Source organism: Vigna radiata, chromosome 5 (genome assembly GCF_000741045.1).
Source record: "Vigna radiata var. radiata cultivar VC1973A chromosome 5, Vradiata_ver6, whole genome shotgun sequence".
In the NCBI taxonomy this organism is placed as follows: Eukaryota; Viridiplantae; Streptophyta; class Magnoliopsida; order Fabales; family Fabaceae; genus Vigna; species Vigna radiata.
The window spans coordinates 23,348,020-23,370,591 of NC_028355.1; the positions used below are offsets into that span (position 1 = coordinate 23,348,020).

The window sequence follows — 22,572 nt, forward strand, 5'->3', positions numbered from 1 at the left end:
TTAATTATCATGAAATGTTACTATTAATTTTTTTTATACTGCCTATCACTAATAAATAAATTTTATAATGATTTTAAGGTTAGATGTTGTAAAAACTAATAAAATTATTTATAAGCAATAGTGATTGAATAGTAATAATATTATAAGCATTTTTATTTATTGTTCTACTTACATCTAAGACAATTTTTTTCTATTTATAATTAGCTGGCGAATAATGGTTAGGCTGAAACACTGATTTGTGGAAGACGTGATGTTGCATCAACCGTGGAAATAGTCTAGTGGTAAATCATTTGTTTTCTATGTGGTGGTGAATCTAAGATTTCAGCATGTGAATTTTACTCTTCTTAGTCTTGTCTTGTCGACAAGGCATTGTATCCGCCAAAGGAAATCTAGCAACTGAATTTGATCAATTATTGGATTTCTGTTTGCTGAAAACATTTACTCCAACAGAGGATTGAATCATATCCATTAATTAATGTCATTTCGGGGACATCCTAATTATATAAGTGGTGACTAAATTGCGGTCCTTGAGAAACAAGAATATAACAGGAAGGTTGAGTTGCATTGCCTTGCTCTGTTATCTATCCACTTGAGGCAACACTCTTTTTGTTCTCATTCTAAAATGAATGCAATAAACCACAAATAACATTGTTTGGTCTCCTAGTCAAAGTGCAATAAGAGTGATTTCACTTAAACGATTTATGTGTGCCACGTTAAGAGGTTGCTGACCAAGAATTTTATGTCATGTGTTTGGCACCACGTCAGCGTATATTTGAATTGAGTCAGCTTCTTATCCACCATTTCTGTCAAAACATATGGTTTGATGTATCCTGTGGAAATGGAAAGACACGTGCCAAAACAATGTTTAACTAAAGGGTGGAAGTGAAGGTACAAGTAATTTTCAGTGACTAGACTCAAGACTTGGGGCTGAGGTGTGGATAAGGTGAGAAGACTTTTGCTTTTCATTTACTTTTCTGCCGTGTTTACACGTTATCCATTCTGCCCATCGTCCTATTGGATTCTCGAGTGTTTGCGAATCTCTCATAATCAGAGATGTCATACCACTCAATACTTTAATAACACGTATTTACTAATACTTTTAATATTATTTTTATGACCACTATTATTAATTTTATACTTTTTTTTAATGAAAAATCCATGGATTATAAAAAGACCTCCAATATTAGTCAATGACAAATTTGATAACGAATCACTAATATCAATATTCATCAACTGTTTAAATTTTTCATAATTGTAATTTTTTATATATAAAATGGAATATATGCAAATTGAGAATTTAACCAACTTACAAATTAAACAAAATAGAGGAATCTAAACTTATATTTAAGTCTATTTTAATTATATAAATTATTAATAAAAAAATAATATCTAAGTATATCAACATATAATTTTATATTACAAACTTTTTTACATGAAGAATAAAGTTCTCACCTCCCAATTAAATCCATATTACCTTTTGGATAATTTTATTTCACATATTTTATTTATAACTAGCTTGCTTAAAGATTTTAAAGATAAATGATTTCCTTAATATAATAAATATTGATATGTTTTTTTAACAAAAAAACTTATAATTTTCATATAAAATTTGAATTTCACTAATTTTGTTCTTATATTTTATGTTTAGTAATTATCACTGTTAAGCAAAAATTAACATTAATATTAATTCAAAAAAACTATTAAACATTAATTATGTACGAATTCTAGTTTTATTAAACAGTATAAAATAATTATTAAAGATCAAATATATTTTAAATTATATTAATCATTAATTAAATTTTAAAAAATAATAAAATAAAATTTTGATTACAAACATACTAATTGTACTAAACTGGTCATTCACTTATATTAGACATTTATGTACTGTTCCTTAACTAACAAATAAGTTTTTTCTTTTAATAGATTTATATTACTATAGCTTTATCTTTAAATAGTTTACTTTTTTATTTACTTGTTGTTTTTAATCTACTTGGATAATTAAAACTTGAGACTCGGTTAAACTTTTTGTTGATACATAATATTACCTCTACAATTTTCTACTGCATTTACACAAATATTCGTTTAACGTATTATAATTGGATTTTTTTTTCACAATTTTAAATAGTATATGAACTAACAATTGCATACTTTAAAAATATCAAAACCAATGATTAATCATTAAAAATTGGAACATGAAAATTGTTCAAACAATTGTGTAATATAATTGGTTTTTTGGTGGATTTCTTCACTCCCACTTTAAAAAAAGTTTCCAAATATTTGGTTTAGAAAGAAAACCAAAAGAAAGGAATGAGACATTAAAATAAAATAAAAAATTACTAAAAAAATAGAGAGTCCATTGTTTAATATGAGTAAAGCATAAAATAACATAAATATTTGTATATTTAATTAATTTTTCAATTGTTTACAATCTTTAATATTTTTAATTAGTTTTTTTAGAAGTTTTATTTTTTAATTGAGTATTCATCATTTAGTTTATTGATTAATTAAGTGATGATGATATTGTTTAAAATCCATAAATACATTCTTTCAATATTTTAAGTTAAAAATGATATTTATTAAATTAATTAACATCTCATTCATGTTAGATTTCTCATTAAAGAAATTTCTTCATTAAAGTATTTTCATAAAAGTTATAACAAAAGAAGCTCCTACATCAATGGTGAATGTAAAACAAAATAACTTATACAACTTTTCTAAATCCTTACATATACAGACATATATTTTTGTTTGCTTTGTTAATATAAACTTTACCGTTTTTTTTTTTCAATTTTCCGTGTTGCATAACTTGGACAGAACTTATTATAACTATTTCATGGAGCAATATCATTAATGTATGTATTGAGAATAACTGTTTTCATTTATTTTACTTAATTTTAATTGTTTTATAATTATGTTTTTAGTTTTAGAATTTTAACCTAAACTTGATATTATTTTTGAATCTTAAACATATTTTAGTTTCAAATAGATATATATAGACCTTTTAATATAATTTTATTATTATTTTTAAATATGAAAACATTTTTCAGTTGACTTTAAAATAATAATATATTAAATTGTGTAAATAACTCTAATATAAAATGTGTTTGATACGTTAAAAAATATTTAACATAATTAAATTAAAAATTTATTTTAAATTTGTTGATAAAAATACATCAAAGTTTTACACATAAATAAATTACAATTTTATGTTAAAGATCATATATTAATAAATAAATTACAATTTTATGTTAAAGATCATATATTAATATATTTAATCTGTTATAATTTTTTTATCTTATAATTTCTCTATCTTTTAATTGAAGTTTAAAAATAAATTTAAATGACAAATTCTAAAATATAATTTATTTTTAAATATGTTTATGTTAGACACAATTAAGTTTTTATAACTTAGCTATGTAAACACTAAAATTTTAATCATAGACATCACATGAAAAATTTATCAAAAAAATTACATAAAAAAGAATAAGAAAACAAGACATGAGAGATGACATAAAATTCATGTAATAAAAATACAGCTCACGAAACATAAATAAATAAGATTTGTCATGACAAATATTTTGAATAAATACATGTACACCATTATATCATTCATTGTAAAAAAATCAAAATAAATAGATAATGATTTTCTTCATAAATCATATGATTTTTTTTAATTTGATATATTATTAATTAACAACACTATAAACTTGAACAATTTTTAATTTGACACAATTAACCATAATAAAAAAATTGATAAATAATATCAAATATATGTAATATTTTTATCCAACAGCCAAAATCTACTAAAACTTAGTACTTATTAAAAGTTTTTATTTTAAAAGATCTAATATTAGCTCTTTTTATGAATTATTCTTTCAAAATTTTTTAATACTTTAAAGAGACTCATTACTAGTTTTAATATTAAAATTTTCTTTTATAAATATTATATCAATTCATATAAAAGCTAATTTAATTTTCTTCACCAGACCGATTTCCTTACACATTGAAAATGTAAACCATGCAAAGTATGTACAATGAGTTACATTCTATCAACGGTGTCCTAATTGAAATTCATCCACAAGTTAGATAATTAAAAAAAGAGTACTCTAAGGCAGCTGATTTTGTGCTCCTCATCCAACAAAGATACAGACGGCTGTTGTAGGAGTGACACGTGGCAAGACCAAAGTGGAATAAGGGTTAAGGGTCACAAATGTTGGTGGGACCCACGTGCTCACGTGTATATGTATATTGGAGTAAATCTTGGGATTCGTAGTATGATCAAAGTCCAGCCCGGATCTGATCTCTTTCTCTCTCTCTTTCTCTCCTCTCTTCCCTTCTTCACCATTCCCCTCCTCTTCTCACCTCTTTTCACGTCTCTTCAAATTCCACCTTCTCACTCTCAGATCAAATGCTTCAAAACAACGATTTCTCTCACTCATTCCCAACTTCTTTTTCATCCTTCCTCAACAGATACCTCGCCGATTCCAATTTCGTTCGCATTGCTATTCTCTGAACACTCCGCCGCAGAATCCAAACGGCGAAAAGCGACAGCGCAGTCACACGCTTCGCCGCACTATCCTTCGCTGCCTAATTCGTCAATGTGATTTTGCATTCATCAATGGCGGCGAGTTCAAGAGGCTTATCCACTACGCAGTTCGATTTCAAGCTGAGACTGGCGCCGCTCAATGTCGTTCCGCTTCACAAGAGTCACGTGCTGGAGCTAGCTCCGAGCAAGCGTAGAAAGCTCTGCTTCGACTTCGCTGATCGAGTTCGACTCGGAAGTGGCGCAATTCGGTGCTGCTGTTCTGACTCGGTCACTCCGATTCGCAGAACGAGTGGACCTGGCAACGGCGGAGACAAGAACGAGGAACGGAGGTTCGATACTAAGAAAAACCCTCACATTCACCGAGTGAGGGTTCAGGCCTCTCCCGCCGCAATGCCTTTCGCCTCTCCACCGTACGTTTATAATTAAAATTGTTGTTGCGTGACAATTCGTTTCTATATTTAGGTCTTAATAACCTTGCGTCTTTTGTTGATGAAAAATGAAAAATAAAGGGATAACAGTGTTGAGTTGCCGTTTTTGCATGATATTGGATCTGCATTCTGTAGATGTTACTTTCAATATCTATTCGAATGTACTGAGAAGTTTATCATCGCGATTTGTAATATTTATGCATTTGTGGTAGCTGATAATGTGCTTGTATCGTCTTGGCTCAATTAGTAAGTTGAGGTGATTCCCTGGTGAGTGGAATGTGTGTTATAACATCATTGCATGTGAACTAATTAATTACGAAAACTTCTGTCCTGTTCTTGGCATTTTCTTTCATATTTTCTAACATTATGGGGCCAACAGACGACATGTTGATACGCGTGAGTACCATGTTATGGTTTTTGTGAGATGAGAGGAAGAGAGTGGTTTTATGCACATTAGGTTAGTATGTAAAAATTATGATGCGTCGACCTTATTGGAGACTTGAATGATTTAGCAGGTTAAGTACGCAAAGTGCCAGCTGGGGTAGACAATATTTGTAATATTGAGTCGAGTACATACATTATGAAGGTTGATTTCATTATATACACTTAAAGGGTCAATTCTTTCTGAATTGTTAAACGTTTTTGGGAAGGAATTTATCTAGAATTTAATAATTTCACGGTGCTGAAAATGTTCTGACCTACATTTAAAAGCAAGAAAGGATGAAGGATGTTTTCAATTTTTCCTCCCTGTCTTTGCTTTCCAGTTGTCAAACGGTTTTATTGAAAATAAATGAAGCTTTTCTTGAGCAAGAGATTTATACCCTTGAATGTTAATTGGCTATGGTTTATACATTATATGCAACACATGGTTGTAATTGAAGATTTTTCTTCGTGGTTATGCTGCTTTGTGCCATGATGGCAACAGATCATTTCTGAAGCAGGAAAAATTTTCTCCACGTTGCACCCCGAGAAATTCTGGTCCACAGTCACGTGATACACCCCCGAAAAGAGGTATTTTTGTGTATTTTATATCCTTACTGCTTTGCCGGAAACATTACTGAAGGCCTTCTGATGATGTTCTTCAGTGACCAATCATGGAGTGCTAAAGTATTATAACTGTTTGTGTTCACTGATTCCTAACAGACACTGGTATAGCAAATGAGAAGGACTGGGGTATCAGCTTGTTAAATGAAAACGTTAATGAGTCAGGCACAAATGAAGATGGGAGTACCTGGTACAGAGAAAGTGGGGAAGAACTGGGTGAAAATGGATATAGATGTAGATGGACAAGAATGGGTGGTCAATGTCATGATGGTTCTTCAGAATGGAAAGAAACGGTATATTGTAATTTTAATATTTGAATGTCCGTATACGTTTTTAAAAATAAAATATAATATTAAACAGGGTAATAAATCTATGATAGCATGTTACGTTAATGCAAGTTTTTGAATGAAAGCTATCTTCCAATTCTTTTGAGGAAGTCATCACATATAATCTTCTTGATACCTGCTGTTTATTGTTGTTTGCCTAAAGAAATCGTCATACCATGGTAGAGGACTGATCCCTTGTACCAAATGAAAAGGAGAGATCTTAATTTCCAAACCCTAGATAATAAAGATATCTGTGCTGACCTTCTGGTTATGAATGTTTTATGCTAAAAACGGTAACAATGAAAGCTTATAGCTGAATAATGCTTCATGAATTTTCTTTTAAACAGGTCTAGAGTAATTTCTCTCCACTTGGATTAAATACCGTAGTTGATATTAATGCATTAGAATACGAAGTGTCGCTCAACGTAATAAGATCTTGATATGTAAGCATTCCACATACCTAGAAAATATCTACAAAATTTTGCTATAACTTTGGGATTAGTTCTAGTAATTTGAAAGTCAGTTATTATTGATATAAATATTTTTAGTGCCAAGTAACTCTGTAAAAATACCCATCTTTTTGATGAGGGAATGCTGTACTATTTATAAAATCTAACATCTGGATGTAATTCTTCCATAGCTGAACCAGGTATGACTTCAATTTATTTATTGGGAGTATGGTGGTTTGGGTTTTCATCCGTTTTGTTAAAATCAGTCATGAGGATTGGTTTTAAGCAATTAAAAGTGGAATTGTTTTATTGGAAAAGATATAATTTATTGTTCTTTTGTATTTTCAATGTAATGAGCACTTTCTTTGTCAATAATAACTTTCTACTTTTAGTTAACATAAAAGCCCAAGGGTTGATATTAACAAAACTCTTCTTTTAATGTTAGATTCACAGTATTCATAGTGTTATTTGTATCACACCTCAGGTGGATTCCTTTTAATTGGTTTTATTGATCTAATTGGCAGTGGTGGGAGAAGAGTGACTGGACTGGATATAAGGAGCTAGGTACGTTCTTTTCTTTATATTTGAAATAGCAGCCTTAAAATACTATAGGGCCAGTGCAGAATTACTTCTAGAAGTACATGGTTTTCCTGGTAAAAAAGAATATGGTTTGAGGGTTTCAAACTTACCTTTGGGCCTTGCCCAAACAGTTCATTTAGTTAATTAACTATTATTAACATTTGGATGGGCTATGCTTATATGCACATTATGTAAAAGTGACATTTAATTTATAAAAGGGTCCAAAATGAATCAACTGATTAAGATCGTGGATAGGAGAAGGAAGAATAAGCTAATAGCTGCCCAGTAATGTGGAATGTGGCATGCAACATGTGATCCAGTTGATAGGGAAGTCAATTATAGGAAGTGTGTCAAAGGAAGGCAGGCAGTAATCAATTTGAACTCTTGTTGGGATGAGACTAAGCACTCCCATAATGCTTAGTTTTTCAGTTCTATATGTAATTAGCTGACATGGGTCTTATACACTTAGTAAAATACAAATTTTCCTTATCTATAATACCCTGGTACCTGTCATTATGGTATTATAGTCTTGATTCTGAGAGCTTGGATGGTCATCATACAAGCTCTGATGGAGGCAGGGGTGATAGATGTGGATCAAGAAAAGTTGAGTGAGATCAAGAAGCTCTTGCTGTAATGATTGTCATTGGTAAGTATAGGAAGTTGGAAAGTGTTCATGGATGAGGAGTTATGGGAAAGAACCTCGTAAGTCATATTCATCATCTTGATGCAGTAAAGATACTCCCATTCCACTGTAATGGAGAGAAAGGAAAATGGAGATTCTAATATTCTTTGATGATGCGTATGGGTGTATTGTTTGGATTGAATGCTATTTCAAATTAAATTCCATCACTCAGAAGAAGCTCAATATGTTGTTGCTTGTAGGAAGTTCTGGCCTTGGATAGATATCATTGGTGGGGAGAGAAGAAATCTACATGGTGTTGGGAGGACTTCAAGGTAATTATAACATGGCATGGGTTCACCAATTCATTCAAAACCCATTTTGACCTCTACTAAGTATTCAATAGACTATAATTATCACAGAGCCCATTAACAATTGCAATGCTCTTTTGCAGCTCTAAAGAAACTGGATTATGCCATGTTGAAAGGGCTTTTTCTCACTAGAATGAAGGGGACATGAGGCCTAGAGAACCAACTAGAAAGCTAGCCTGATAAGAGTTGCTTATAAATCAAGAGTTTGTTTGGCTGAGCTTCTCCATAAGATTGATACCATCACAAACCAAATGTTTATAGGTGGTCCAATATCGATAGTAGGTGACATGATAGGTTCAATACATCTCGCTTGGATAGACTTTGGTATAATCTTAAAAAGTAGACTTTAAATTTAACTTAACCTCACAACATTTGTTTGGTAATATAAGATTTACACACACTTATATACAATTTGACTATATTTCTAGTCCATGCGAGATATTCAATAGTTAAATCCGTTTTCTCTAGCTCCTGGTTCATATTTTCTTCTACTGAGTGATTGCTTGCCTTTTTAGAAATGAGTGGACTTCTATGCCCTTGATAATTTATATCAGAGCAAAGCTCAACCCCTGCTTATAATATTAATAATTTCTTCCATTGCTTTAGTTTCTCAACAAGTAATGCAGATTTAAGATGATTGCTTACTGCCCCCACCTGTCAAACAAGTTGAGGCTGGCTGACCTAAATTGCAACTTAGTTTCTTTTTGTTGATACAAAAGTTACTAAGAAAAACTTTACCTCAATCAGAAACAATTGTCAAAGGGTGAATCCGTGTAAGCTAAGCACCTCTCGGATTAAGTTTTCTGCCATTTCCTTGGCTATGAAAGGGTGACGGACGTGTACAAAGAGCATATACCTAGTTAGGTGATCTACCACTACAAAGAATGGTATATTGACAAACTTAAGTAGGCATTCTTAGGGGTTGCAATGAAACCATCTAGCTATATTAGAGATAATGTTTGGTGTTTGTATCTTTGACATATCACTAGCTGCAACAAATTGCTGCACATCCTTTTGCATACTCTCCCAAAACACTATCCTTTATAATCTTCCGATATTTACAAAAAAGTTTGAATGATTTGCCACTGAAGAATTATAAAATTCTGAAAGAAGCAATGGAATATGGGGATTGTCTTCGTAAAATCAATAAGTTTTTGTATTAAGGTTATCTCCTTGCAGAGTAGACCTGAGGTGAGACGTTGGATCTGCAATCAGATATTGTACACTTAATTTTAACTCTGATCTGATTGAATTTCACTAGCACAGGCATCTGATTGGCCAAACTGCATAGCAGTGATGGCAGCATATTTCATTATTTTCAGTTTGGGTATTATTATAAGTATCAAAGTTGAATCCCATCAGTTCGGAGGCACACTTAAATTGTTGTTCTCCCTAGTTTTATTATCATAATGAGATTTACTCAGTCTGAGTACTGGATTAAATATTTAATTTTTATAATAAAGATATAGTTTGTAAGTTTTTTTGCATATATAACAAAAAGTTTTCTTGTTGTGGTGGTTGAATTTATTTTAGCTTCCTAAAGGAACAAGGCAGGAACCCATATGGGACCAAAATTTCAAAATTTGGCGATTTCACTCCCAAATTCTCTTTGCCTGCATGCACCTTCCAGGTTCGTTATGTGTGATCAATCCAGTTTGTGGAAAAAAAAAATTCCACAAAGAAAACAGTGTTGCCATGTCAAGCATGCCAATTGGTATGAGCTCACTTTATAGACAGATTATTTCCCACTGTCAGACAAGACTTGAAACTCCTTACATAGTAGTATGGAGCCTCCTTTATAGTCATGTTCCCTAGCAGATCAACATAAGTTGTATAAAATTGGATCCCATTACAAAGTTGGCCCCTCACTACATACTGCTGTACCTCATAATGATGGATCTTCTTTTAAGATCCCTTTTGCTCCAGACTTTTCAATGTGGTTTCCTTGAAGTTTGCCATGATTTTACCCAAACCAAATAGTCATTCCATGCCTAGTGCCCAACCTTAGAAATCTAGCTGATTGAATTGCAATGTTTGAAATCCCAGATAGCATACACAGTGGCAGACACTAAAAGTGCTACAGTGAGATAGCGTATAGCATGATAACTATTATTCTGAAATTTCTTATATTTTATATACGGTAGGTACATATAAATTCTAAAAGATCATACTCAAAATTAATAAAGTCACAGGCATATAGGTATCTTTAACAAAACATACAAGTAAATACCAATACAAGTCTGTACGAGTTTCGTACATGGGAATCATCAATCATCATCTTCTAAATTTAAGTATTCTTTATGATTGTCACTTTACATCTATTGATCTCAATTCTGGAAATTAAAATCTCAAAAATATCATTCCAAAAACGCTTAGTTTCTCTGCTCACGGGGTTTTTTCTTTTGTAATCATCACATAGTGTTGTTATATCATATAATTGAATGATTCCTTATTTTCTCTTTTCACACTTTTCTTTAACCAAATCTTATGAATGAATTAGAAAAGCTATATAAGCTGGAATTTTGAATGAAACTATGAAAGAAATTAAGAAAGTTCTTCTGAAATTATTTTAGTTGATTATTCCTCTACTTTATTTGTCATCCAATCATTCAATGCATACAATATATTTGGTTGTTTTATTAGTTTCTTTCCATTCTTCCAAAATAGAGGCTTTACAATAAAAAGTTGTTTGTTTTATAAGACTTTTGATTAAGTTCTTTTATCTATTTTCAAGTTTAAAATAATTAGATTAAACATCATACATCATCTATACAATATATTTGAAGTCATTTTTCATTGTCTCTAAATTACAGTTCACAATTAAAAAATAAGCTTGTGTACTTTGTCTCGATGCGATGTCTTTGATGTGAATGATTATTTATCAACGATGGTGGGGTTGCTGAGTTGTAATTTCATATATTGCCATTCCCGTACATGAGCTGGCATTAAAACATTTCTCTTAATCGAGTATCATTATCATCGAATCGAATGGTGTAATTGATTGAAGAAATGCTGGATAACAGTTTGTTGTATCACTCGTTAGACTCTTAAATAATCTTCGAAGACTTTGGGTTTGGGTGTAACTGAACTTAAAAACCATAACTATAGGGTAAGGGTTGTCCCTCACTTGTATATATTATTTTGTCCCTACAATATGAGATTTTCAACACTCCCCTCATATCAAGATTTGGGCTTACTAAGTGTGAATTTTGTAGGATTCAATATCTAAATGTGATTGAATATAGTTTTGAAGCCATCTTAAAATCTGATTTTTGGGTTTAGTTCAACCCTAACAGCTAACTCAGAATTGTCCCCCACTTGTATACACTATTTTGGCCACACCATTCGACAATGGGGGATAACCTACAATTATAATTCCTGTGACTTGTTGGTGCATTTGATTGATTTTATACGCTCTTTCAGGTGTGGAGAAATCTGGTAGGAATTCTGAGGGGGATTCTTGGTGGGAGACGTGGCAGGAAAATCTTCATCAAGATGAATGGAGGTCATTACTTTATTTCTCTGCTCGTGATGATTAGGTAAACCCTGTGAATTCTTGACACCATGTCTTGCATGTTTAAATTTGCAGTAACATAGCAAGAATAGAAAGGAGTGCACAAAAACAAGCAAAATCAGGAACTGAAAATGCTGGATGGTATGAGAAATGGTAAGGTGGTGTAGTTTACCAAGGGGGGGGGGGGGGGGGGGGGGTGTTTGATTTTCTGTATGCATTATAAATAGGTCTAATGCATTCCAATATTCTGTGTCTGTTCAATTTGGTTAGGTGGGAAAAATATGATGCTAAAGGCTGGACCGAGAAAGGAGCACACAAGTATGGTAGATTGAATGAACAATCATGGTGGGAAAAGTGGGGAGAGCATTATGATGGAAGAGGGTCTGTTCTCAAATGGTAAGGGTTCTGATTTCCCATCTTAAAATGTCATTTACAATGTCATGTTGCTCTGTACAAGATATTTTTTAAAATAGCTTATTAATTTGTAGTGATAACTGGGTGTGGTTTGGTGAGTAGAGTTGGTTTTCATTTGTATTGAAATTTGCATAATTGTACCGTCTAATTTTCAATAACGTACTGTAGAATGGTTTGATGAATCTAAACATCAAATTATTATATTGATTTTGTGCACTAAAATTTAAAAACACTAAATGACTACGGGTATGTGATCAAATGGTGGATATCTTTATTATTTGTATTGGTTAGTTTTAAGACATTGTAGACTGAAAATTAACATGAACTTAATTAGCATGACTTGCAGGATGTACTTTCAGACTTTTAGCCCAGCAAGGATTTTTCGAAATTTTATCTTACAAAATAGTATTCATGACGTAAGATTGGTTTTGATTTATGCTAATGTCAATGGGTACTATCAAGCGTTGAATTATGACAGTTTTTCCAGGAGCACAGCAATGTCTTACTTTTTAACGTGTTCATTGTTCTTTTTCATTTTTTTTCCTTCTTTCTAATGGTAATGTGTTGATTTCTTCGGATACGAGGGAACTATTTGAGTTTATAAAAAAAATACTCTGGGTTTAAAATTAGTTTTCTTTGTGCTTCCTCCTCCTTGCTTACACTTCCTCAGGACAGATAAGTGGGCTGAAACCGAGCTTGGAACGAAATGGGGGGACAAGTGGGAGGAGAGGTTTTTCAAAGGCATAGGTTCAAGACACGGAGAAACATGGCACGTATCTCCAAGCAGTGAACGTATGTTACCATCACTAAAATGGGTTTTCTTGGTTTCTCTCATTTTCACTCCTGCTTTTACATGCTTGCTAACATGGTCTTCTGTCACAATATTCCTACTTTTTACCAGGTTGGTCTAGAACTTGGGGAGAAGAACACTTTGGAAATGGGTATGGTAGCTAAAGATTACTTACAGCTGATTAGTGGATTATTTGTTCATGGAAACAATTTAAAAATGCTTTGATTGTTAAATAGATCTGCATCCAATGCCCCACTTTTTTATTTCTATATCGACTTGTTTCGCTTTCGTTTTTAACAGGAAAGTTCATAAGTATGGAAATAGCACAACTGGTGAGAGCTGGGATATAGTTGTAGATGAAGAAACATACTATGAGTAAGATTTTCAGCAACTAGCCATTCTATTGCTCATGTCCTCTAGTTAATTAATCCAAAGGCCTTTGATGCATCTAGATGGGTTTAGTCCATATAGAAGTATGTGTCTAGCGATTGTTGGGTAACCCGCAAGTACATATTCTTTTTGTTTTTTCATAAAGAAAAAAAATTGCTACAAAATACTCAAGCATTACAATACAGTAATACACGTGTTAGATCGGGATGAAACATAATACTGCTTCGTTCTTTGCTTTGTACATTTTAAAAATAGAATATATTTTGAATTATCAAATTAATCCTTAAAATTCCAAGTATTAGTCACAAATTGATCTCTATAATTAGATTATAAAATGCCATTAACGTTTGTGATTATGAATGATGATAGGCATATTGGTAATTTGAATTTGATAATGTCCAAAATTTAGGGCGGAACCTCACTATGGATGGGCGGATGTTGTGGGTGATTCGACCCAATTACTTTCAATTGAGCCTCGGGAGAGGCCCCCTGGTGTCTTCCCTAATATAGACTTTGGTCTATCGCCCGAGGCTAATGATGACTCGCCTCAAGATTTGCCACCTTCACAATGAACATGATCTGACTTACAAGCTCCATTATTTATTTTCTTCAATTTTAGGGAGATTCCATCGTAACGAGTGGAATCCATTTTGTAATATATACTGTGGATCGATCATTTTATTCATTCTTTCCATTTTAATGTTCTACCTTTACATTTCCCCTTTGGTTTCCCACTATTTAAAATTGACAATTTTTGGACGTATTATTATTGGATAACTTTCTACTGTGCAACGTAAATGATGCTAAACGCAGCTGATATTTAATGTTTTTCGGGTCAAATTTAGTCGGCGGTCGCTGGTAAGAATTCAGCTTTCTGCTGTGTCTGCCACCCATGAGCTTCCCACCCTACACGGAACGGTTCCGCTATACATTTCGCACCCAACGCAAGCAAATTATTGGAAATAAAATCTACCTTTCATTATGACAACATTTATGGAAAGAATTTATCCATGCTTTAAAATGGTCAACCTGTCAGGACAACACTATTGATTGCTACGTTCCCTTTAGGCGAATAAACGACAGTTGACATCCATTTGCTTCTAAAAATTATGTTGACCGCATCATACTTCAATTGAAGACGGGAAGACAGAAACCAGTAAGTACAGATATACAGATTTTCCTACTTCCTAGCAAACTCGATTCAACTTTGTGTGCACTTCTATATGTCGAACGACTGTCCTCTAAATCTACTTCCATTGCTCGCTTCTGATCCCCTCTTCACAGATTCAAGTATAAGTCCAAAACAATCTCACCAAACTGAAGGTCATTATGTCCTTAAAAATGCAGAAGTTGATCGTATGATTAATTTTTTTTGGTTGTCTTTTTACTATAGTTCGCCAGTATTGAGAAAGGAGCGCCTTTTCTGTTTCCTTTTTTGGGCTTTATCAGCAGCTGTCAAATTGAGCAGCAACTGCTCAAGGGAACGTGATGAGGACAAACAACCATAATAAGTCAACAGGTACATCAGCACTGGACAAGGCACCATCACTAATCTGATATAATTTCCTCTAAATCAGGATCCTCGAAGTTCATAGCATCATAGTCCGAAAATGTTTCATTGAATGTACCCTTATCTGCTAGATCATTCTGATCATCATCATCATCATCCATTTCTGGCCATTCAGCCTCATTGTCAACATCCGGTTCATCGTTTGATGCATTTCTCTTCGTTGTACTATCCTTTCCATGTTTTCGAGATCCTGAATTTTTCTCAACTTTGGCTGTGGAATCTTCACATATGCAGGTCGATGGATTCTCATGAAATCCGCCTCTACCTGGTCTAACCTCCTTTGGCTCCCCCATGAAGCCTCTCTGGAAATTACGGACACTGGACGCGAAAACATCCCAAGTCATGTTTCTTCTATTCAAGAACAACCGGTAGAGTTTTTTAGCATTTGGACGGATGGTTGGTTTATGCCCAAAGTATCTCCTACAAGAAAGTTCCCAGCGAGCTAATTAGCTGTAATAGATATCAGTAAACAACAGAAATTAAAATAGATGTAAATGGAGTATAACATACCTTCGTCCAGCTAATATTTTTGCCATATTTCCATTATTATTGGTTACAAATACATCACTTTCATCACAGACAATGAAGTCAAGTGCAGCCATGCGAGAAGAAAATGAAGAAAATGATTGTAATTCTTCCTTGGTAGCAATGGTCTCTTTTGAATGGTAATTAGGAAACAATTCCTTGAGAGGCGCTAGTGTTCTTTCCCCTCCATATACTTCCCCTGATGCAACGTAAATATGAACATCAGAACCATATCCCAATGCTCTTAGCATGAGACCAACTTCTTCTGGGGTTAATGGGCATCTTCCCTGCCTCCTTGCCCTATCAGGATTGCTTCTCTGCATGTCAATATTCCACATATTATTTACCAGTCCGTAAATCAATTTTCAAAAGTGTAAACATAGTTCAGCCAAACATTTCTCGACTAAGTCCTAATTCCATAGCATCTTGCCACTATCAGGGTGAAGAATGTTCACACGTTTAAAGCCATTGTTGATATTCATTCAATGAAAAGATCCTGTTAAGTTTTTGTATCCTGTGTACTGCTATGGTTTTGGATTTCCACTCAATCATATATATATATATAAAGCTACCTAAAAGTGAACAAGATGTGATTACATTTTGAGTATCTCCTAATAAATTATACTATAGTCGGTATATAAAATTTTAACATGTGAGACTTACATGTAATGTCTTCCACCTCCGCCTTATTGCGCCAAGTTCTTTCTGCTCCTTCTCCCCTCCACCATAATCACATCCAGAAAATGCCAGCATATCAGGTTCAAATCTGTAGAAAAAATGGCAATCAATGTACAAATTTTTCAATTGTCATCTCTTATCTACCTAATTAACTGCATCTTAAATGTAAAAGAATAAAAGAAATTGCTGCTTGTGCAAATAGAATCAGCAAATGTTTTTAAAATTCAAGCCATCTTTGGCTTGTAGAGGTACATAATCAATGGGTCACTAGTGTGTGTAGTGGTGTAAACCTCTCCAAGCTAATACAAGGTGGCGGGTGTTGTTCTCAGCTATTACACTTTTCACACAATTTAATTATTTTGAATTATAATTTTCAGAAACAGCGAGTTACAAGCATATCAGGGTGGGTCTTGAGGGACACAACAAATGCAGCACAGGTCTCGAGAGAGTACTATCAGGAACGCAGGACATGGGTCTTTTATTAATATAATGGAAAAAACGAACGGTCCATTCGGACAGGTTTATACCGCTTAAGATCTATTTTTTTTTTCTAGTATGATGAAATCTACACCAAGTTAGAGACGTGCTCGATCTAAAAAGTAAATTGGGCTGTATACACCTTTGAATCCCAATCGGACCGACCGGTCCAAACAGGGTTTTAAAACTCTGGAATCAACAAAAGCTGCAACAAGTACGATCAATCAGATTAAGCTCAGGATGTGGACTTGACCTAATTTATGAGCATGTGAATGAGTGCTTGGGAATTTCTCAAACAAACTGGCTACTTTTTACGAGAAGGAGAAAGGGAAAAAGGCAACAACTGGCTGTTAGACCAAAAGGGTCAACAAGAATGGACATGGCAATTCACTGGCTCAATTTAAATTGTACTACTTGCAAATGCTGTCAGTCAAAACTCGGTCCTCCATGAAACAGATCATTCTTGTCTAAGTGTTTCATATTTTGTGGAAATAAATTGGACGGATACTTTCGTGATATGCTTATCTAGCATATGCGTATATGCATGTAATGCAGCCGCGTAAGATTTATCAGCATAGGCATAAACACTAATTATATACTCTAGTGTTTTGGTGGTCATCATATTGATAAATCAAATTGATACCAAATTTTGGAGATTTAATGCGATGGATACAGATAATAAAAGACCAAAATTCAATCAAACTACCTTAGGTGCAGTGCAATATAATGTTTACTTCTCATCCTCATCCAATGGACCAATTTTTCCCCCATTCCAAGTATTGGGCTGGTAAATTTTAAAGCATGGTAGTTAACTCTACATCTCAACTTCTGATATTCTGTATCCAACCTGTTTGCAAGCCTGTAGTCAAATTTGCTAAGCTGGACAGCCTGCCACAAAATGAAGCAAACAAATAGATTTCCTGAATAAGTAAACATTCAAATAGTTATCCATTTATATGGTGGTCAGAAAAAGGTATCAAATTTTAAGGCATTAATTACTGTTTATCAAATCTTTAAGAAAATGCAACATTTGGCAACAACTAACTAGAGCTTTCATGTCTTTCTGAAATCTAAATTTCTTGAACATCTATTGCAGTTTTGTGAACACAAAATGTCCCCCGTTGTGGAAAGCAAAATTCAAAAAATTAAAAAAAAAAATCCTGTAATTTATAAAAACTTGGATTTCAAGTCCTCTTAAAAAGTTGAGAACTTCAGGGTTTGAAATTTGAACAAGGTAGTCTTTCTCAGCCGTCAGATATGATGGATAAAATATGTGGCCTTGAGCGAATGATATCTTTTTGACTGAAATTTTTTGGCAAAATTGAGGAGGTGAATGGATTGGGATATTACAGACACAGAAATATAAGAGTGCTTCGCTGATAGAAAAGATTTAGATAAGACATTAAATAAAGGTAAAGGAGTAGAAATAACCTAGCTTGATTCATAAGTTAGGCATCGCACACTTGGGGGATAAAATTCATCAGACTCATGCATTCAACTGATTGGAGGACCAATGCTGAAGAGTTCATACACTCAAATAAAACCATTTAATCAAATCTAACAGACTCTCTATAAGATCTACCTAACCAAGAATAGAATTCTAGTCCTTGATCTAAATGCATTTAACTAAACATCTACTTAACAGAGAGAATCCAGTGTGTTGGAAACCACAGTAGCACCAGTAATAATTTCAGGAGATAAAAAAAAAAAAAAAAAAAACTTACATGCTTTTTCATTATTACAGGTAATATGCGAGTTATATAACATCTTTCATTACACTTCCTTGGAACCCGCATATTGTATGCAGATAATGGTTTCCTACCCTTACTGGGAAGTTGCTTGATAATCTTGACATCTTTGGACAGATGTGATATAAACCAATCAACATCAAAGATCTCTGAGAAGTTACTGCAAAAAGTAAAGTATGTCACCATTGCACAATACTTGGATATCCAAATCAAATCAAGGGGCAATCCGTGCCTCTTTTCTAACTGACCTAGAATCTTTCCAGAAAGATCGTTGATCCAGTTTTGGAACAACAAGCGTAGCATTCAAAATTCGTGCAACAACAACAGCATCTGTAATCTGCCAGTTGCGGAAACAGAAGGATTGGCATCAATAGCAGAGTATAATTATAGAGTGTTCCAACAACAAATATCCTATACCGTAATGTACCATCGCGATATGCATCATCATAACCAGAAAAACAGATGCAATGGTTGCAGCAAACAATTTAGGGGAACATTTTGTCCAAAACCTAGCACATCCAGAAGGATAAGGGATATATATTTCATCCATGGAAGCAAACAATAGGATTGTCAGTATAATTGTGTATTGAGAGAGAGACACAGAGACAAGAAAAAATAGTCCTCTACATTCTCACTACTGCAAAAACAAGTTGATTCCGTTCGACAACATCAATCTACGACCGAATCCAATTGAGGCAGCAGAAGCATTTTTGCCCATTTTTAAGTTCATTTCACATTTTTATTAACTATAAGTGTATAAATAAAAAGATCAGACTCCGAAACCCACAATTTTTTAGAAGCAGAAACAGAAGCCGGATATCAAATCCATCATTGACTATAACAATCACAAAGAGTCCAAATAATTACCCCCGTTCTTTGCTGATTCAAGCCTCCACTTGTCGCAATCAACAAATATCGATTCGGAAGTGTAATCACTTGAGCTTCTGCCACACGGAAAGCATAGTTATCGGTCATTACACACATTCATACATCCAAAACCAAATCCAAGTTTCAAACGAAAAAGTTTTACATCGCATCACTCCACACTACTGAACCAACAATGATACGCACTTTGAAACTTGTTGCTGGAATTGCTACAGCCGTAGAAGTGCTCTGAATTTCGAGAAGTCCAGATATCCCGTCCCAACTTTCCTCCATCTCTCTAAATTATTATCATTAAATTAAGACAAAATCAACCAACAACGGAATCAAGATCCAATAACATAAACGTCAAACCATCGCCAAATTCAAATAGAAGCCAGCAAATGAAAAGCCCTAACCGGAACAAGGAACGCAGGATGTTCAATCGCCGCATCCTCACGAAAGCTAATCTGAACAATAATTCCATACATAAAACAAAACAAAACGATTAGGAATGTGCGATCAATTACTTGAACAATCAGAGACCTCTATTCCTGAGAGAGAGAAAGAGTACCGTAGTGTGTTGTCGTTTCAAGTGCATACGATTGGTTTCAACGGGAGAAGGAGCTAAAAACGAGAGGAGAGCGAAGAGAAAGAGTAGTGCGGCGGCGACGGCGGAAAACACCGGGATCACTACACGGAATCGTTGGTAATAGTGTTGGCGCCGCCGCTGATATGCCATTTCTCTTTACCTCTCTCTGTCTCTCTCTCTCTCTCTCTCTGATGTGTGCTTATCGAAGCACCAACTCGATAAAATTATTACAGTTTCATGTTCGTCTCACACAAAATAATTAATATATAATTCTGAATCTCACACGACTACAGCATGGCATTGCCTGTGGCGTTTTGCGTTGCGAAAACAGATCTGTTTGTTCGATATGATAGCGTTGCAACAGAGTTGGTAACAATATCATAACCTTTCTTTCTTCTCTCGTTGCAACGCTACCAGGTAAGGTTTATGACGCTTCCCTTCTTCATCTCTCTATCTGTTCTGCCTATCTTATTTCTTATTTTTGCCTCCCACGTGTACTCTGTCTCAGTCCTTCTGTTTCATCCTTTTCTTTTCATTTAACAAACGCGCATAACTGCTCTCTTCTTCCTCCAAATTTTCGAGATTTCATTTCTTGCCAACTTCGCATGCTGTTCAATGGTTCGGATAAATATCAACACATGTAAAAAATGTTTCATTAAATATTAAGGCTGGAATAATGGTCTAAGCGTTTTTTCTAAGCATTTCGTACCTCGCTAATCTTATATCCTCTCTGTAATAATACTTTCAAGAAACGATTTATATAGTCAGAAAAAAAAATTACTATTTGAATGTAAATAAAAATTCAATTGAAATAAAAAGTTATTAGATTTATTAAACTTGAGTGATTTGTTTATGTTAAAAACATTAAGATATACTTTAAGACAATAATTACCATATTTTCTTTAAATTATTTAATAATTTTATTACAAAATTTATTGAAATAAGTAACATTTTTAAAATCTTTTTAGTAAGGTTGTTTAATCTTTTGAGAAATAATAATAATAATTAAAAACATTTATAAAGATTAAATCACTTGCTTTTTTACTAAAACAGTAACTGCAAAATGGAATGCATTAAATTTGGTGAGAAACAAATTCATTATTATTCTATTCTTGAATTTTTTTGTGATAAAGTGTAAAAAAAGTTATGTTCAAATATATATTCCTAATTTGGACAGAAAGGAATTTTAAAGAAAAATATATCTATTTACTTATAAATATTTTTATGGTTTTGTATTACAAGTGTACAATATTTTTATATTGATATTTAATCTTATAGATGATGATAATTTGAGATTAAATAACTTCTTAAAATAAGTCATTTTATGTATTTATTACCTCTTTGTTCCAATATAAAAAGAGGATGACAGTACTTTTTATTCCAATACAACGAATAGGGGTAAAGAATGTTTTGTTATTTGAATTTTCTAGAATAAAGAAAAAGATTGATTCAACGTTATATTCCTAACTTTGAACAAAAGGAATGTTCTAATGAGAATAGACTTACATTTTCATCAAACATCGTTCAATTTTAATTTATTTAAGCAATTTACCTAATAAAGACATCTATACTTTATTCGTTCACTTTTATTCTTCTAAACGAAGGGAATAGAGAGATATTAAGAAAAACACATGTCAGTAAAATAAAAGAAGAAAAATGAAAATTTCAAGGTTAAAGAGTAGAAAAAATTAAATAAAATTGATTTTTTTTTAAGAATAGCCGAGTTTAAATAAAAAATATATTAAATAAAAAATTGAATTTTTCTAAGAATAGCTGAGTTTTAAGAAATTAAATAAAATGGTCGCAATAAAGTAAAATTTTTTGTATTTGTAAAGAAAAAAAAACGATGAAGGAAAGTGAAAGCTAATAAATAATAATATTAAATAAGTGAAAAAACTTTTTAAACATACAAAAATATCAATGTTTTTTTCATCATTAAGGTGGCTATATTTTTTACGAACAATGGTAGATTTCATTTGACATAAATTTTTTGTTATAGGAGAATGAGAAATAATGTATTAAATAAATGTAGAATTCTGTAAAAATATGTTTTCTCATTTTTTGTATGCAAACTATTACATTGCAAAATGCAAAAATGACTATAATAAACCTTTAAGCATTAGAAACAAGATGTAAGTGTTTGTTGTCATAATAAACTTTTAATCCAATTTATTCCATTCAAATATTTATTGAAGAACTAATTATATTTTTATTGTATTTTATTTTTAAATTCACCATTTCTCACTACTCAATTGTATGCACATGACAATAAAAAACATTACAATTATAGAAAAAGTGGAAGACGAGAGTTCTTCCAATATTGTATCTAATGTTATTGAAATGAAAAAACAAAAACAGTATTTTTAAAATCAAGACAAAGTGATGATTAATTATTATAATATTTTTCTAATTTAAACCATAATTTATCTTTATATTTCTATTTTTACAAAATTTAACTTTGACATATTTATTTATTGTAATTGTTAATATCGTGTGTATTTATATTATTTTAACTTTTTTTTATCAATCATAAACTTATAGCTAAAAAAATGTGAAACATTAAAATAAAATTATTATTGCATTATTTATATATAGTATTTTTCTAAAATTTTACTCATGGACAAATTTATATACTCAACCATTTTACGAAT

General features: G+C 32.6%; 2 protein-coding genes across 2 annotated transcripts; one reads left to right on the top strand and one right to left on the bottom strand.

Annotated features, from left to right (window-relative positions):
• Nucleotides 1–4,257: 4,257 nt before the first annotated feature.
• Nucleotides 4,258–14,233, top strand: LOC106760754. Its single transcript, XM_014644172.2, has 11 exons — nucleotides 4,258–4,956; nucleotides 5,900–5,985; nucleotides 6,118–6,311; nucleotides 7,318–7,357; nucleotides 11,786–11,867; nucleotides 11,952–12,029; nucleotides 12,147–12,272; nucleotides 12,961–13,082; nucleotides 13,192–13,231; nucleotides 13,381–13,455; nucleotides 13,880–14,233. Exons 1-11 carry the CDS (start codon nucleotides 4,619–4,621, stop codon nucleotides 14,040–14,042), a joined length of 1,344 nt encoding a protein of 447 aa, XP_014499658.1. The 5' UTR covers nucleotides 4,258–4,618; the 3' UTR covers nucleotides 14,043–14,233.
• Nucleotides 14,234–14,423: 190 nt separating this feature from the next.
• Nucleotides 14,424–20,532, bottom strand: LOC106760751 (uncharacterized protein At1g04910). Its single transcript, XM_014644166.2, has 10 exons — nucleotides 19,904–20,532; nucleotides 19,749–19,799; nucleotides 19,540–19,630; nucleotides 19,336–19,412; nucleotides 18,717–18,805; nucleotides 18,445–18,628; nucleotides 17,427–17,608; nucleotides 16,229–16,331; nucleotides 15,551–15,882; nucleotides 14,424–15,460 (listed from the first exon to the last, which is right to left on the bottom strand). Exons 1-10 carry the CDS (start codon nucleotides 20,069–20,071, stop codon nucleotides 15,019–15,021), a joined length of 1,719 nt encoding a protein of 572 aa, XP_014499652.1. The 5' UTR covers nucleotides 20,072–20,532; the 3' UTR covers nucleotides 14,424–15,018.
• Nucleotides 20,533–22,572: the final 2,040 nt, after the last annotated feature.